This window comes from Excalfactoria chinensis, chromosome 28, assembly GCF_039878825.1.
Source record: "Excalfactoria chinensis isolate bCotChi1 chromosome 28, bCotChi1.hap2, whole genome shotgun sequence".
In the NCBI taxonomy this organism is placed as follows: domain Eukaryota; kingdom Metazoa; phylum Chordata; class Aves; order Galliformes; family Phasianidae; genus Excalfactoria; species Excalfactoria chinensis.
Window position 1 is genome coordinate 739,670 of NC_092852.1, and position 17,259 is coordinate 756,928.

The following is a 17,259-nucleotide window of genomic DNA, read 5'->3' on the forward strand; positions in this document are numbered from 1 at the left end:
GGGACAGTACATCTTGCCCATGTCACCAGGGGCAGGGCACACAAGAGCAAGCTTGATTCTCATTAGAAAAAGTCCTCTGGGCACCTGCGGCCACAGAAGGAGTCCCGTTTGACCCTCGTGTACCACCACCCATGACACAAGTGAATGGAAGCAACAGGATGTACTGCATGCAGAAGCACCCCAGGGCTACGGCCATCAGGACAGAGGAAGAAAGAGTGGTTTTATACACATTTGCCACAGGGTAGCCAGAAATGTACAACGCAGCAAGGAAGGCAGAGCGGTTCCTCCTTGAAATCAGCTCTCCGTACGGGGTATCCACGGGTGAGACTTTGCTCACGCTGTTATTTCTTCACTGGGTAGGAGGCTGCTGAGCAGTGTGTCACGGCCACCAAGTTCCCATGTTGGGGATGAGCCAGGTAGACCAGCTGGCTCATGCTGGCCGTGACAGACACAGTTTGTTTCATGGTGGGGTACCGGAGATGGATTTAAGGAGGCTGGGCTGCTGCCGGGGGAAGGGAGGAGATGCTTTGTTTCTTTCTCAGTCGGCCATCAGGGCTCAGAACCTCACTCCTGAAGACTTGACGGAGGTGGTTGTGACGCATCTCCGTGTGGAGGAGGATCCCCCACCAGAGCTGAAGTTGCCACCCCCGGAGCCGCACATCCTTCCACTTCCAGAGGAGAAGCCTCCGCTGTACATTCCTCCTCCCATTCCACAGCTGCCACCAGAGCTTCCACCTCCAAATCCTCCTCCTGATCCACATACACCTCCCATTCCTCCTCCCATTCCGCTGCCTCCGAATCCTCCTCCCATTCCACTGCCTCCAAATCCTCCTCCCATGCCGCTGCCTCCAAATCCTCCTCCCATGCCGCTGCCTCCAAATCCTCCTCCCATGCCTCCTCTTCCTCCAGAGATGGTGGTCCTGCCTACAACAGCTGGAAGAGACATAGTGGTTATACAAAGGCCAGTGAGCAGGCTTCCTCAGGTGAGATGCAGCCTACCACTGCTTTGCAGATACTTACAGACATTGACATTGGACATTCCGTCGTTGCACAGCCTATGAGAGGAAAAAGAAAGGGTTATTCTTCGAGAACATGCTAGTTTCCTTGGCTTAGAATACTCCAAGCTATATTATCTAGCTCTGTGTTCACTATTCTTTCTGATTTTCACAAATGTTCCTAAACAAAATGAGGAACGATGAACTATCATTGCAAGAAAAGTGGAAAAGTTATGTTTCTGGCTAAAACTACCTCAAATGTAATATATAAGGTTTATCACCAGAGGGATATGTAAAGACTTCAACTGCACATAACATGGTTTGTCAGGAAAGGTTAAGAAGACACAAATAAGCAATGTACCTGTCCTCCTCTCCTTCCAGCAGCTTCCTGTACATGGCAATCTCCACATCCAGGGCAATCTTGGTGTTCAGCATCTCCTGGTACTCCTTCAGCAGGCGAGCCAGCTCCTCCTTGTCCTTGCTCAGGGCACTTTCCAGCTCTTCCATTTTTGCCCTCGCATCCTTCAGGGCCATCTCACCCCTCTGCTCAGCCTCAGCAATGGCTGCCTGCAGCTGCTGGTTCTGAGGAAGGAGAAGGGCACCCTCTTAGATCACATTTTATTCTCGACCAAAAGTCCTCAAACCCAAACATGAAAGTTCAAGGATAAAAGACAGTGCTCTAGAGTAGTGGTAGAGTTAAAGAACACATTTTTCCCCAGAATCCAAAGTCATTATTTTTTACCCATTCAGATGATGACATCCAGTGAGACACCCTTCATCCCTACCTGCTTCTTCACAGCCTCAATCTCAGCACGCAGCCGCTGGATATTCCTGGTCAGCTCCTGGATCTCAGTCTTGGTGTTGCGCAGGCTGTCCCCGTGCCTTCCAACAGTGCTCTGCAGCTCCTCATACTGATGGCACAGGCATAGAAAACTCCATGAGACAACCAAACCAGAACCCAAAAGTCCCCTTGCCCCATTGCACAGAGACATCTGGCAGCAAGGAACCATCCCAGGTGTCATGGCTCTCCCCAGCTCACCCGGCTCTGGTACCAAGCCTCAGCTTCAGCCCTGCTGTTCTGGGCAATCTGCTCGTACTGGCGTCTGACCTCCTCGATGATGCTGTCCATGTCCAGGTGCCGGCTGTTGTCCATTGACACCACCACAGACAAGTCCCGGCTGATTGTCTGCATCTGAGCCAGTTCCTGCAACCAACACAGGAATAAACCTGAGCACAGGAGCAGAGGAACCCAAGGGATGCTCCACACACATCCCCATGGGTACCCGTCCACAGGCAAGGTCCTGAGCCACATCTCCCCTCCTCACCCTTGATCCAGACCAGCCCAGAAAAGGCTCCTACCTCCTCATAGATGGCCCTCAGGAAGTTAATTTCATCGGACAGAGCTCCCACCTTGGCTTCCAACTCCACCTTGGCCATGTAGGCATTGTCCACATCCTACAAGAAAGATCTCACTCTAGACCATGGCTTCTTCCCACCCTACGAGTGTCCAGCGAGCACTGCCTCCCACCTGAAGCCTTCTGTCCCAGAACTGCCCCCTCCCATCCTTCTGCCAACCTGTCCCCTGCACTCACCTTCTTCAGCACCACAAACTCATTCTCTGCAGCAGTGCGCCTGTTGATCTCTTCCTCATACCTGTAATAGAAGACAAGCCAGATGAGTCTCCTGCACGGCTCATCAAGCAGTGGTTGTTCCTCCTCTTTCCTCCACAGAACCCTTCTCTCACTCCTGGAGAGCCCCCAAGGAACGGGCACACATTGGATACGCCTCCAATTGCCCCAACTCTCCTGTCTTTTTGCTCTCTCCATCTCCGCACTTACTTGGTTTTGTACTCCTCCACATATTGGCGCATGTTCTGCAGTTCAGATTCCAGCTCTCCTCTCTGTCCCAGCAGAGACTCCAACCTCCTCTTTAGACCCTGGATGTAGTTCTCAAAGATGACATCCAGGTTCTTCCTGGGTCCTGAGGGCCCTTGTTGCTGCAGCAGCTCCCACTTGGTGGACAGAACCTTGTTCTGCTGCTCCAGGAATCGCACCTGAAAGCCCACAGAGGGTTGTGTGAGACCTCCACCTTGGGATCCCGGGGGACATCAGCCTCCTCAGACCTCCTGCTCTGCCAGGAAGCCATGGGCATTACCCACTGTGGCTAACTCAAGCTTTCAAGCTTCGAAAGTGCATGATGATTCACAACATTACTGTTTTTGAGGCCATTCTGACAATCTCATTACAGCCAAACTCTTTGCCAATTGGAAAAGTAACTTCCATTCTCTCCGCGATGTCAGTTTTGGACATTACTTTCATCTCAGGTGAAGCTGAGTCAATAAAGCAAGTACTGTCTCATTTATTGTTCTTCTGTTCTTCTCCAAAGATTGTCTTTCTTTAGTTTCTGTTTGAAATTAAATTCATCCAAGGTCACTGGAAATGTATTTAACACTGTTACATTTATAGGATTGGTTCCTTGAAAAGAAAGTGACACCAAATAGAACTACAGTAATGAGATCTCTTTAGGACATTTGAATACAAGACAATGACTTTACCCTGAATCACTACAAATTAAGCTGAAGAAATGACAGGGTAAGAGAACCTGCAGCATGTCCTGATGATGCTGCCTTTAATCCTCCATTAGCATGAGAACCCGTTTCATTGTTCAGTATTACTTAATAAGACCTGAATAGCAACTTCTTGCAAAGGCATCAGTCTTGCAGACTTTGTCAAGTAACATTAAACGTGACTGTATGGAAAGTACTCCCTTTGCACATACAGAAATCTGTTCAAAGCGCTCATCTCCTTGTAAGAGTGGTCCTAAGTTCTCACCTTGTCAATGAATGTGGCAAACTGGTTGTTAAGAGTCTTGATCTGCTCCTTCTCCTGGTTTTTCACTTGCTGGATCTGAGGATCGATCTCAACATGGACCGGCCGCAGGAGGCTTGAGTCAACGTGCACTGGTTGGATGCCTCCAGGGAAGCCAGGACCACCAAAGCCTCCCATTCCTCCTCCCATTCCTCCTCCCATTCCTCCTCCTATTCCTCCACCTATTCCTCCACCAATGCCACCCATTCCACCACCACCCATTCCTCCACCAATGCTACCTATTCCTCCTCCTATTCCTCCACCATAGCCACCCATTCCTCCTCCACCCATTCCTCTGCCCCAGCCACCCATTCCTCCTCCATAGCCACCCATTCTGCCTCCACTGCCATAACACCCACCAGCAGCAATCCCTCTGCTGCCACCCATGTTATGGAGGCTCCTGCTGCTGAAGCCTCCACACTGTCCACCACCTCCACCTCCCCTGGATGAGGAATACGAGCTGTAGCTGATCCTGCTTCTGCTGCCACCACCTCCTCCAAAGCCACCACCAATGGCAGAGCAAGAGCTGTAGCCCCTTCTACTCCCTCCTCCAAAGCTTCTACAGGCCGACTGCCGAGACATGGCTGCTTCTTCCGAGCAGAGTCAAAGTCAGGAAGAGTAGGAAGACCAACAGAGCTGTGCTGCTGAGGACAGATGTGGAGAGAAGAGTGCACAGCCTTCTCTGTCTCCACAGCTTCGGGCATTCCCTTTTATCTGCTCCTGGAGGTGGGCTGAAGCTCTTGGGTGTGAAGGTGGAAACCAGTTGATTATTTTCATCAGCATGGTGCTGTTGACAGATCCCCAGTGTAGCTTTACCTTATTTGGGCTTGCCTAGAAACACACCCTGCAATATAGAAGTGAATAAAAGAACATTGAAATAGGTCTCAGTGACTAAGTGGGCTCTCATAGGTTTATGACTTGCGGGAAACCATCTTGCATGGTAATGAACTTTTCTGCAGCCCCTCATTGGACTCCCAACCTTCTTTAATAGCTCCAAATAATTGCAGATATAGATCTTCCCAATCAAACCTTCATGGAAAGGAGAAGTTTTGATGAAATAACAGCTATAATATAGCTTTCACAACTCATCACACACACCCTAAATCTCCTTTTTATAGGTTAAATCGCCTTCGGCATATTAGAAGTTTCCCAATCCTCAATGGGAATTCGTGACACCAAAGTTTGAAGAGACTCAGCATATTCTCCCGCTAGGAAGGCATGGCATCTTGAGGTGGGAGTGCTGGTGCTTAGGATGGGAGTGTCTTCACCCTGCAGGTTAAATGCCCTCCCATTGATTCTCTTCAAATCCGAAGACATGAGCTGGGAGCTGGAAAGCTGGAGCAGAGAGGATGGCACACCATGCTCTGTTCTGCTCCTTTCCTGTGCTCATCTATCAGTGATGGAGAAGGACAACCCTGGGAGAAGGATGGGACACTTCATGGAGCTGATTGTGACCGAGGGCAGAGAGACAAGCACTACAGAAGCGGAAAGGCAGATTAATAATTCAAGCTGGCGAGGGCTTCCACCTGCTTTGGGCAATGATGCTGATCTCTTCCTTACTTGGTTATTTCCAATGATGAGACAACCAGTGAGGAAAAATGTTGTGGAATGGAAGGATTTCAACTCCTAAGGCATAATATATACTCTTATTTTTCAAGTTTCCCTTGGGGTAAGGTAAGAAGTGTACTCTATAGGACATCCTCGAAGGAAAGAGGCTGACTTTATATTTGCATGTGAATGAAGTTTACAACAGTTATTCCCAAAGTTCCAAATGAAGGATAGAAAATATAAAATAAAACAAATGTAGAAGTGTTTCAAAGAAACCAGGACACAGGCAATGGTTAAAGGGAGGCAGAGACCTGTAAATAGGGTTTTAAACACCTTCTGTGTGCATTGTCTGCCTGGATATCGGAAAGTACTTTGATTAATGTATGAAGTAAGTAATAACATTCACACTATTTCTGGTATGCAGCCAGGGCAAGTAATCAAGAAATGACAAAGAAAATATATATTAAAGACCTTCAAAAGATTTAAAACAACACTAAGTGTGAATCCAAGGCTGTTCAAATGATCTGAGTGTGAACATTAACATTCAGAATCACCGTTCAGACTTGGGCAATGAAGTGCTGTTTGAAAATATCACAGGTATCAGCCTTCAGCCACAGGCACTTCAAAGACTTGGGAAAATCAGCCCACAGAACAACATAAATGCTTCTGGATGTCACTGTGAGGGAGGATGCTGGGCACCAATCCCTTCATGCAATGGGACATGGGAGGGTAGGGAATGGTACACCCAAGGGAGTCAAGCAATGTTGGCCAAGGGTTCTCCAGCTGTCTGCAGCTCGCCCAGTGCCACAGGCTACAGCTGGAGAACGGGCACCATCCCAACACTGGGACAGGGACACTTTGCCTTCCAAGAGAACGGTCTTCTTCTTTGGTTGGTGTCCCCAGAGAAATGAAGGGGAACTTGGGGTTTGGTTGGGAGAAAGCAGGTTGTGTCTGCTCATGGCCTCCCTCCACGCTGCCAAATGCCATTGGGAGATGCTTTTCTCAGGTGGCAGCACGAGCTGCTTGTAACATCCCACACGGCAGCTCCACAACTGGGGGAAATGTGCTCACTCAGCCAAATGCCTGGGTGCTGACCACGCTCAGCTCATCCAGATAAGACGCCCAGATTGAGTCACTCTGACGTCTCCAGACAAGATGGGAAGATTATAGCAGAGCTGGAGTCGCATCAGCCTCCTCCAGGTGAAACTCGATAGGCAGCCTGGGCTCCAGCAATCCCTTCAGATCTCTTACACAAGGAGCCATGCACAGCACAGATGTCCACACAAAGCAAAGACCAGACTTGGCTGAGAAGCTGATGCTGAACCCAGCTGCAGACATCACCAACATACAGCTTTGGGTCCTGCACAGAATGAAGGTCCTGGCACAAAGCTCCGGAGGCAGCACAGGCAGAGATGCCGCCAGGGTTCCTCACTCAGATGATGAGACTGAAAAGAGACAGAGCTAAAATTAGGTACCAAAGCCACTGACACTTCACCAAGCCAAACCCAAAGTGCTCTTGGCAAAGGCCCAGCTGCTCAGAGGCGTTGCCTTCCCATCCTCTTCTTCTGGGGACAAACGGAGCTGTGTTCCCCAACTCCCCCACTGCTCCAAGGGATGAGAAGACCCCTCTAGAGACCCCACAGCCTTTTCCCATGGCCTGGAGTTGGTCTTGGGCTGCATCTCCTGACCCACTGCGGGGACACAGCAGCTCCCAGCAAGTCGCTGTGGGACTCCCACACCACTACTGAGAGCGGTTTCTGTCTCTTTGATCTCTGCTTGAGGTGCAGGAGCTGGAGCCCAGCTCAGATCAAACGCATCAGCATCCTGCCCACCCTGCTCCCCATCCCCTCCAGCTAGACCCAACCTCTCCCACTCACTCTATAAAGCAGACACACTGAGAGACTGACCCAACTTCTCAGACATCCCATTGGGATGAGCTGCCCATGGGTCAGGATGGACTGTCCCTCCCCAGCTGCTGGTCTCAAACACTGCTAGTGCTCATGGCCACCACCTCAAGTACCCAAGGCTCATTTCATGGTCAGCATCCACTTCTACTCTCACAGACATCTTCCAAGCTGCCCTCTCACTATTGCACACAGGGCCACTGGCATTTTCCCCACCCAACATGGCATGCATGTCTCATCCATGGGTAGATCTGATGGGGATGTGGTCAGCATGTTATCTTCATGGGAGGGGCTGACCAAACCAAGGGACCTCAGCCACTCCTCATATCCCTTGCTCACCCGGCCCTTCCCCATCTCTGTAGCCCTCTTTTGGGATCTCTCTGATAGTTTTATGTCCTTCTGACATCATGGTGCCCAGATTCTCACACCAGGTGACACCTCACCAGGCAGAGCCTATAAGCACTCAGCAGAAGAACAACCAAAGATCCCACCAGCTCACTTCTCCCATGGCTGTACTCATTCTGCTGAGAAGTAACTTCTAAAACAACGACAAGAAGACGTCACAAATGTTCTCTGCAATTTATTGAGAATGGCAATATCCCAAGGACATACAATGAACAGAAGAGGGAGGGAGGTGGGGACAGTACATCTTGCCCATGTCACCGGGGGCAGGGCACACAAGAGCAAGCTTGATTCTCATTAAAAAAAGTCCTCTGGGCACCTGCAGCCACAGAAGGAGTCCCGTTTGACCCTCGTGTACCACCACCCATGACACAAGTGAATGGAAGCAACAGGATGTACTGCATGCAGAAGCACCCCAGGGCTACGGCCATCAGGACAGAGGAAGAAAGAGTGGTTTTATACACATTTGCCACAGAGTAGCCAGAAATGTACAACGCAGCAAGGAAGGCAGAGCGGTTCCTCCTTGAAATCAGCTCTCCGTACGGGGTATCCACGGGTGAGACTTTGCTCACGCTGTTATTTCTTCACTGGGTAGGAGGCTGCTGAGCAGTGTGTCACGGCCACCAGGCTCCCATGTTGGGGATGAGCCAGGTAGACCAGCTGGCTCATGCTGGCCGTGACAGACACAGTTTGTTTCATGGTGGGGTACCGGAGATGGATTTAAGGAGGCTGGGCTGCTGCCGGGGGAAGGGAGGAGATGCTTTGTTTCTTTCTCAGTCGGCCGTCAGGGCTCAGAACCTCACTCCTGAAGACTTGACGGAGGTGGTTGTGACGCATCTCCGTATGGAGGAGGATCCCCCACCAGAGCTGAAGTTGCCACCCCCGGAGCCGCACATTCTTCCACTTCCAGAGGAGAAGCCTCCGCTGTACATTCCTCCTCCCATTCCACAGCTGCCACCGGAGCTTCCACCTCCAAATCCACCTCCGGATCCCATTCCTCCTCCCATTCCGCTGCCTCCGAATCCTCCTCCCATTCCGCTGCCTCCAAATCCTCCTCCCATGCCGCTGCCTCCGAATCCTCCTCCCATGCCTCCTCTTCCTCCAGAGATGGTGGTCCTGCCTACCACAGCTGGAAGAGACGCAGAGGTTACACATGGGACAACAGAAGGTTTTCTCAGTTGAGACTCAACCCACGACTCAACAGCCCACCAAACTTCTCAACCTAAGCGTACTTACAGACATTGATGTTGGACATTCCATCGTTGCACAGCCTGCAAAGAAAAAAAAGAGTACATTTTTGTTACCCAGTGAGTCATCTTAAATCCTTAGAACATTATTTTTATTATACCATCATACCCTCAAGAGATTATCTTTTATTTTATTGTCTATCTATTCCTGTTTCACATATGCTGTTGTCACTAAAGTATTTAAGGAGGGTAGCACTGATAATCCCTGTTCACAGCGAGGTTCTTCCAAACCTCAAGTTCTTTATGACACTTGCATATGACAGAATAAAGTTGATTTATGGATGAACTGGAACTAATTGGTCACAAGTTGCCCACCCTGATAACCTCAAACATAATCCAGGGTACAAATGGAAAATCAACCTTTTTTTACTGGGAAACACACTTTGAGATTGCACTATGACCCCAAAATTTGAGGGGTACCTCCCAGATTGCAAGACCCCCCTTCAGTCAAAGTTGAAATGCTCTACCTGTTTTCCTCTCCTTCCAGCAGCTTCCTGTACATGGCAATCTCCACATCCAGGGCAATCTTGGTGTTCAGCATCTCCTGGTACTCCTTCAGCAGGCGAGCCAGCTCCTCCTTGTCCTTGCTCAGAGCACCTTCCAGCTCTTCCATTTTCACTCTGGCATCCTTCAGAGCCATTTCACCTCTCTCCTCAGCCTCAGCAATAGCTGCCTGCAGCTGCTGGTTCTGAGGAAGAAGAAAGGTAGCTCCTCAGATCACATTTTGTCCCCTACCACCAGTCCTCAAACCCAGACTGGAAGAATCAAGGATAAAAGACAACACTCTACAAAGCCAATAGTGGTAGAGTTGAAGAACCCAGTTTAGTCCCACAGTCTAAAGCCAACATTTGAGCCCCACATCCCTACCTGCTTCTTCACAGCCTCAATCTCAGCACGCAGCCGCTGGATATTCCTGGTCAGCTCCTGGATCTCAATCTTGGTGTTGCGCAGGCTGTCCCCGTGCATCCCAGCTGTGCTCTGCAGTTGTTCATACTGATGGAACAGACACAAAGCAAACCTTCAGTGAATCATTCCTGATGCCTTGCCAAGACTTGTCTGCTTTTCTAGATATCATTCTGCTAAAAGAACCCATCTTGATGGTCAGTACAACTCTGATGCTCATCTCAATGTGAAGCATGTATCTGAGACTCAGTTACTATTGTTTCCCTCATTTTTGAACTCTGAGATCGATTTTAGTTACACTAACAACCATTCTTTGTATTCTAGAAAGCTACTTTGTCCTGGCATTTCCTAGCTAACTTATGCTGATGGTCTGGGCACGGTTCACCAGAGTGAGACACTGGACTTGTTATAAAGAGAGAGTCAGAACTTTCCCTGCGACTTCCTTGTACAGGCTCCAGTACTGCTGGCTTACAGACCTCACATGATTCATCTGCAATCTCCAGCCTCCTTGCAGGCTCCCTCAAGGGCTTCCCAGCTCACCTGGCTCTGGTACCAAGCCTCAGCTTCAGCTCTGCTGCTCTGGGCAATCTGCTCGTACTGGCGTCTGACCTCCTCGATGATGCTGTCCATGTCCAGGTGCCGGCTGTTGTCCATTGACACCACCACAGACAAGTCCCGGCTGATTGTCTGCATCTGAGCCAGTTCCTGAAACCAACACAAGAGTAAACCTGAGCGTGAGAGCAGAGGAACCCAAGGGATGCTCCACACACATCCCCATGGGTACCCGTCCACAGGCAAGGTCCTGAGCCACATCTCCCCTCCTCACCCTTGATACATCCCAGCCTAGGAAAGGCTCCTACCTCCTCATAGATGGCCCTCAGGAAGTTAATTTCATCGGTCAGACCTCCCACCTTGGCTTCCAACTCCACCTTGGCCATGTAGGCAGTGTCCACATCCTACAGGAAAGATCACATTTCCTCTTGGAAACAATAGTAACCACAGCATCTGCTCAGTGCTAATAGTAACAGCTCTGATAGCATTTCTCAGACATACAAGAAAGAAGAAACTTCAAAGAGCAGCCTACAGACAACACAATCTCCTTTGGATTTCCCACCCAAGAAGAAATCCCCCCAAAGCCCAGGCAAAGCTTAACATTCAAGCAATCAAACTGTGCCCATGACTCACCTTCTTGAGCACCACAAACTCGTTCTCAGCTGTTGTGCGCCTGTTGATCTCTTCCTCATACCTATGGAAAGTTAAAATACAAGCTGAGTTTCCTGAATTTTCTTGCCTAAGGCCACACAAAAGCAAAAAGAAATGCAAAATAAGAACGAATATAATATTTAGACTGACAAACCTACATTCATAATTACCACAAAGTGAACAAACGTGAAGGAAAATAACCAGCAAGGTGCAGGCTACCATTGCTGCCAGCTGCTTGCATTGCTCTCTGTGTTCTCATCTCTGTACTTACTTGTTTTTGTAATCCTCAACGTATTGCTGCATGTTCTGCAGCTCAGATTCCAGCTGTCCCCTCTGTGCCAGAATGGAGTCCAGCTGCCTCCTCAGACCCTGGATGTAGTTCTCAAAGATGATATCCAGGTTCTTCCTGGGTCCTGAGGGCCCTTGTTGCTGCAGCAGCTCCCACTTGGTGGACAGAACCTTGTTCTGCTGCTCCAGGAAGCGCACCTGAAAGCCAACACGTGGAGGATGCACACCATGTACAAAGAGTGGTCAGCTCTTTGTGTCATTATGCCAAAGGCTGTTGTTGAGTCAATTGCAAGACGAGGGAAAGGAGGAAATGTCCAAGTCATGTTCAAGTCAAGGGTGCAGCACCAACTCCAACACATTCCCTTATAGCAGGTAGCCTAGAAACATTAGTTTTCTAGTCCAAAATAAAGAAGATTGCATATTTGAAAACCAAGAGAGGGAAAAATAAGAAAAGCAACCCTACACTTGAGAATAATTACATAGGAGGGAGTTTGGAAAGGGAAGAGTGCAGAAGTGAAACCTGAAGAAGTTTGGAGGCGTTTAGCCTTGCAGGAATAACCTATTAGGTGAACCTGGTGCAACAGGCTAGATTAAAGCCCTGAAGATACAGCTTTGATCTCATCTGGAAGAGAGATTCTCATCTTTTCCATAGCAGTACTTGAGAAAAAGCTCTTCTTGAGCACCTTAGCCTGCCCATATTTAGCTCAAAAAGGAAGTTTCTGCAGAGCTTGGCAGCTCCTCCAAATTTTTGCCCTTAATTAATCCCAGTCCCACTCCCTCACCTTGTCAATGAAGGAGGCAAACTGATTGTTAAGAGTCTTGATCTGCTCCTTCTCCTGGTTTTTCACTTGCTGGATCTGGGGGTCGATCTCAACGTGGACTGGCTGTAGCAGGGTTGGGTCGACCTGCACGGGCTGAATGCCAGGGCCACCTCTACCAGGGCCACCAAAGCCAAAGCCTGGGCCACCGTAGCCGCCCATTCCTCCACCACCCATTCCTCCACCATAGCCACCCATTCCTCCACCAAAGCCGCCCATTCCACCACCACCACCACCCATTCCTCCACCAAAGCCGCCCATTCCTCCACCCATTCCTCCTCCATAGCTTCCTAGCCCTCCGTAGCCTCCACCAAAGCCACCCATTCTGCCTCCATAACCTCCACCACTGTAGCATCCACCCATGGCAATCCTTCCGCTGCTCCCCATGTTATGGAGGCTCCTGCTGCCAAAGCCTCCACAACGTCCACCACCTCCATATCCATATCCCCTGGACACAGAGTACGAGCTGTAGCTGCTCCTGCTTCTGCCACCACCTCCTCCAAAGCCACCGCCAATGGCGGAGCAAGAGCTGTAGCCCCTTCTGCTCCCTCCCCCAAAGCTTCTGCAGACAGACTGCCGAGACATGGCTGCTTCTTCCAAGTGGAGTCAAGATCAAGAGGAGGAGGAGGATGAATGGAGCTGGGCGGCGAGAAGATGAGTGCAAGGAGAAGGGAAGGAAGTCCCTCTGACTCGAGGGCAGTCAATGCACTCTTTTATCTGTTTCTGGAGGTGGGCTGGGTTTGCATGGGCGTGAAGGAGGAGACAGTTGCTGTCTTCATCAGCTTGGCGTGGTTTACAGATTTTCATCTTCAATTTGCCAAACATTGACCCTACCCAGAAACACACCCTACAATGCAGAAGAAAATTAAAAAAGATACAACCATGTCTACCAAAGGGCAGCGCTCTGACTAAGAAACCATGTACTCCTGAGGCGCACTAACAGTCCCACTGTGACAGACGTGGCTTTCTTTCACCTTTCATCCATTGTGGTTGTTTCCCTGCTTACGTTTATCTTTATTTTCATCTTTCACTCCAAAGCCCCATGGCAGGCAAGCGCTGCGGCTCATGCCAAGTTGTAGCACAGCTTACACAATTCCCAAAACACACCTATGTTACACCCTTAGCCTTCTTTTTTACGTGGAAAATTGCCTTTGGCTTCGAGAAGTAGTTTCTCAATCCAGAGCCAGGGCTCAGCAAATTGCATTTTGATGAGGCTTTGCATCTTTTCGATAAATAAAACCCTACTGGAGTGGAGATGCCATGGCAATGGCTGGAGTTGGAAATTCACCCGCTGTCGGGCGAAGCTCTCACTGAACACTGCAGCCTTTGTGACAAGACAGCCTCTGCATCCATGGAGAAATGCCAATGGGAAACCCCCTTAGGGCTCTCCAAAGGCTTCAGGAAGTGACTGACCATGAGAAGAGCAAGGGAAAACCTCAGCAAGTCAGCTGCTACCGCGGGAAGTGTGGACAGACGGGCGGACAGCCCTGAGAACAGGCGGAGAGAAGGAGGCATGCAAAACGAGCTGCCCACATAATGAATGCTGCAACTGCTGACATGCAATTAGCGAGGCAGAGGATGCTAAACAGCTCACCTTGTTTGTAGACACATAAAATGGAGAGAACAGAGCGCACAATAACTTTCACTGGAGGAAACGCATGCTTTTCAACTACCTGGCTTCCTTTGGCATTTATATGCAAATATATTTTTGGCAGACAGGTAGAATGGTGTGAGCTGTGTTGAGCCCTCTGTTATGAACATGGGAAGGTGTCTTTTTTTTTAGCTTACCTAAAGCAGGATTTTAGAAAGGTGGAAGTTTACCAACACGCTCCATTTTTTTTATGTTGGTAGCAAGGGGGATTTAGTTTACAAGATAAACCTGCAGAAATACTACTGAGCAAGCACCGTGCACTGGGGAGTTGGACCAGATGACTTTGAAGGCTCCCTTCCAACTCAAACAATGCTGTGATTCTATTTATTCTACAGCTTTTCCTTATGGAAACCCAGTTACCAAACATTTCTTCTCTCATATATCAAAGTTTTACTAAGCAGTTCGTTTTCCCCATGAGTTTTCCATAGTCCCCAGCAGTAGAGGAATCAGAGTGATCATTTCAAAGCCACTGAGGACATTTTGAAGCCCCAGACTCGTTGTGGCTATTTGGGCATCTAACTGTGCTGTCTAACAAGACTCTCCGAAGTTCCCATGCGACACAAGCAATTAGGCACTTCTTGAAAATCCACACCAGCAACTCCTGATATCTCCAGTTGTTTGAATAGCTCCAGAAATATCACCCAGACACCTATTTCCAAAAGCACCTGGGGCATCCAGGCTGTGCTTGACGTGCGGTTAGACCGGCACTGCCACCAAACCCTGACTGACCCTATGGGTGTGCTCATCCCACCCCGGTGCACGCGGCACGGCTCGGGGAGCACATCCAGCTCCCAGCTCCTCTATAGGGCAGGGAGAACAGGGCTCAGTTCTTGTTCCCAGTAGTGTGCGTGGGTCAGAGCCACGTGGCATGGGGACCCCATGGACAGTAAGCTGCTTGGGTTTGTCTCTGAGTTTGGAGGGTTCAAAGCAGGACTTCCATCTCAAGGCTTGGATGACACTGGGGACCCAATGTGTGCTGCAGTGGAGAAGGGAGTTGTAGTCAGGCCACTGCCTAGAGGAGTGGCTGGGTCAACCTCCAAAGAGGTGTTCAAGAACAGCGGAGATGTGGCACTGAGGGACATGTCAGTGGGCATGGTGGGATGGGCTGGGGTTGGACTGGATGGCCTAGTGACAAACCATTGGTGATAGATGGTTGGACTGGATGATCTTGTAGGCCTTTACCAAACTTGGTCATTCTATGATTATATGACCCTAGAGGTCTTGTCCAACTTTCACGATTCTACAAGTGGGCATGATGGGGATGGGTTGATGGTTAGATTGGATGACCTTTGAGGTCTTTTCCAACCTTAATGACTATATGATGTATCAGTCAAACTCAGCAGGGTTCTGAAGGCTGCTGTGAACACAAGGCTGTTGCGCTGCAATCACCTCCATGCACATGCACCTACATTTAGCATCAGGCTGATTTCTTCCCTCGCGTCCCTTTGGATTGCCAAACGCACGGTTGCGTGGCTCCTTTCTCCTCCTGCAGGCAGGACAACGTGATTGGGAGGTTTCAGTTTCCCAGCAGCTCCTAGCAGGAGATTTGTTAAGTCAGCACAATGCTCCCGGCCCAAGCACATGGTTAGATAACACCCTCATTGAGTCACCGCCTCATCTCTGGCCAGGTTTGGGAAATCAGGCAGGGATTTGGGTATCGACGCCGTCATGAGCTCAAACACAACATGTGGATCGGGATCCAATGGTCTTCAGTGACATGGCTGTGCCCAAAAGGATGGCACGAAGTGGTGGAGAGGATGCTCAGTGTTTGTGTGCTTGGACAGGAGCTGCATGGAACTGGGGAGAGCAGGAGGACAAGCTGAGCTGAGCACTAAAACCCCTCATGTTCAGTAAATCGTCGACATCTCAGCACTCTCTTCTCGCAAGCATGCTCTGAAAGAGATTATTAACGTGGAGGGCAAGCTCAATGAAATTAAACAAGGCTTCTTTCAGGTCAAGCAAAGTTCTTGCAGCTCCAACAAAAGGCAGAAACTGTTGTGACTCAGTCCAGCCCAGGAAAATCCTCCCCTAATTGCTGCTGCAAACAAAAGAACAAAAGAAAAATGCTTTCTGGTGTCTGTTTGTTTTAAGCCTCTGTACACATCCCGAAGCCCTGTCAAGAGTCAATCATGGAGGCAAGCTTACACAGAGGGCAGCGATGTCTTTTCATTCAACACCTTCCCAAGTCTCTCTGCAACCTCCCAGAGCATTCACCATTGCCCAGGCAACGTCCCCATCCAAGCAGCTACACGCCTTTGCTGGTTGCAGTATCTCCAGCTGTAGGAGCAGGGAGCGAAGCACGGTGACTCATCGTCTGTGGTTGACCAGAGATGTGACTCAAGGTCTCCTGAGCAAGAGGTGAAACCACACTGAGTGATTCTGGCTCTACATTAGCAGCTCGTAAGCAATATTTCACTGCTGGGAGAGGGATGGGCTGCAGCAGCGTGTGATGCTCCCTGTCCTCAGAGGCTGGAACCTCATGCCCAAGCGTGGCCCCATCTAACACAGAACAGTAGCAAATCACACTAATAATCCAGAGGACAGCCACCCTTCCCCCATTCCCTGCAGGATACTCCAACAGAGCTCAGCTGGCAGAACCAGAGGGAGGTGCCCACCTCCGCCCTCATGAGGACCTCTGGAGGTGGGAAGGTGGAGGTGGAGGCTGCATACTTCACCCAGTGGTCAGGCACAGGTGGAGCTGGTGTTGACTCTGATCCATGAGGATTCATTCCAATTTGGAATTACAGAATCAAAGAATCATACAGTGTTCCATGTTGGAAGGGACCCACAAGGATCAGAGTCCAAATCACGGCCCCACAACACACCAAACTGGGAGCGATGTCCCAGTGCTACCTGAGCTCTGGCAGCTTGGGGCCATGCCCTCCAGCCTCTGGGGCAAAGCCTTTCCCTCACCCCCACCTGACCCTCCGAAGACAAATCTCTATGCCATTCCCTCGGGTCCTGTTGTTGAGAGCAGAGCTCAGTGCTGCCTCTCTGCTCCTAAGAGGAACTGTAGGGCCATGAGGTTCTATAGGCCATGATGGGCTGTAGGTCATGAGGAGCTATTGGACCACCATGAGGCCTCCCCCCAGCACAGGGCAGAGTGGGACAGCCTTTCCCTCACCCAACTGGGGACATCCTATGACTCTACAGACACCATCACAGGGACCCCATGGGAGTGCAGCATCTGCTGACATCTCCAACTGCAATCCCTAATAGGGCAGGAGAAAGTCAGGACGGCTTTCAGGCCTCAGCAGAAGAGCAGTCTTGCTGCAACACGAAAATAGCTGCACATAAAGAAAACCACACGGGTGTACTGCCTCTAGTGTTTATTGGGGTATGGCACATGCCAAAGGAGAAAGGCTTAAGCAAACAAGCACCAGTGTTCTCACAATCAGAATAAAAAGGCAAAGCCCAAACAGAGGTGAGCAGA

At 49.9% G+C, this 17,259-nt stretch overlaps 2 protein-coding genes across 2 annotated transcripts; both read right to left on the bottom strand.

Annotated features, from left to right (window-relative positions):
- Window positions 1–556: 556 nt before the first annotated feature.
- On the bottom strand, window positions 557–4,444 carry LOC140263251 (keratin, type II cytoskeletal 7-like). The gene is made up of 9 exons (XM_072358071.1): window positions 3,827–4,444; window positions 2,834–3,048; window positions 2,588–2,648; window positions 2,355–2,450; window positions 2,035–2,199; window positions 1,781–1,906; window positions 1,357–1,577; window positions 1,021–1,055; window positions 557–933 (listed from the first exon to the last, which is right to left on the bottom strand). Exons 1-9 carry the CDS (start codon window positions 4,442–4,444, stop codon window positions 557–559), a joined length of 1,914 nt encoding a protein of 637 aa, XP_072214172.1.
- Window positions 4,445–8,507: 4,063 nt separating this feature from the next.
- Window positions 8,508–12,760, bottom strand: LOC140263252 (keratin, type II cytoskeletal 7-like). The gene is made up of 9 exons (XM_072358073.1): window positions 12,140–12,760; window positions 11,341–11,555; window positions 11,052–11,112; window positions 10,727–10,822; window positions 10,407–10,571; window positions 9,831–9,956; window positions 9,431–9,651; window positions 8,953–8,987; window positions 8,508–8,845 (listed from the first exon to the last, which is right to left on the bottom strand). Exons 1-9 carry the CDS (start codon window positions 12,758–12,760, stop codon window positions 8,508–8,510), a joined length of 1,878 nt encoding a protein of 625 aa, XP_072214174.1.
- Window positions 12,761–17,259: the final 4,499 nt, after the last annotated feature.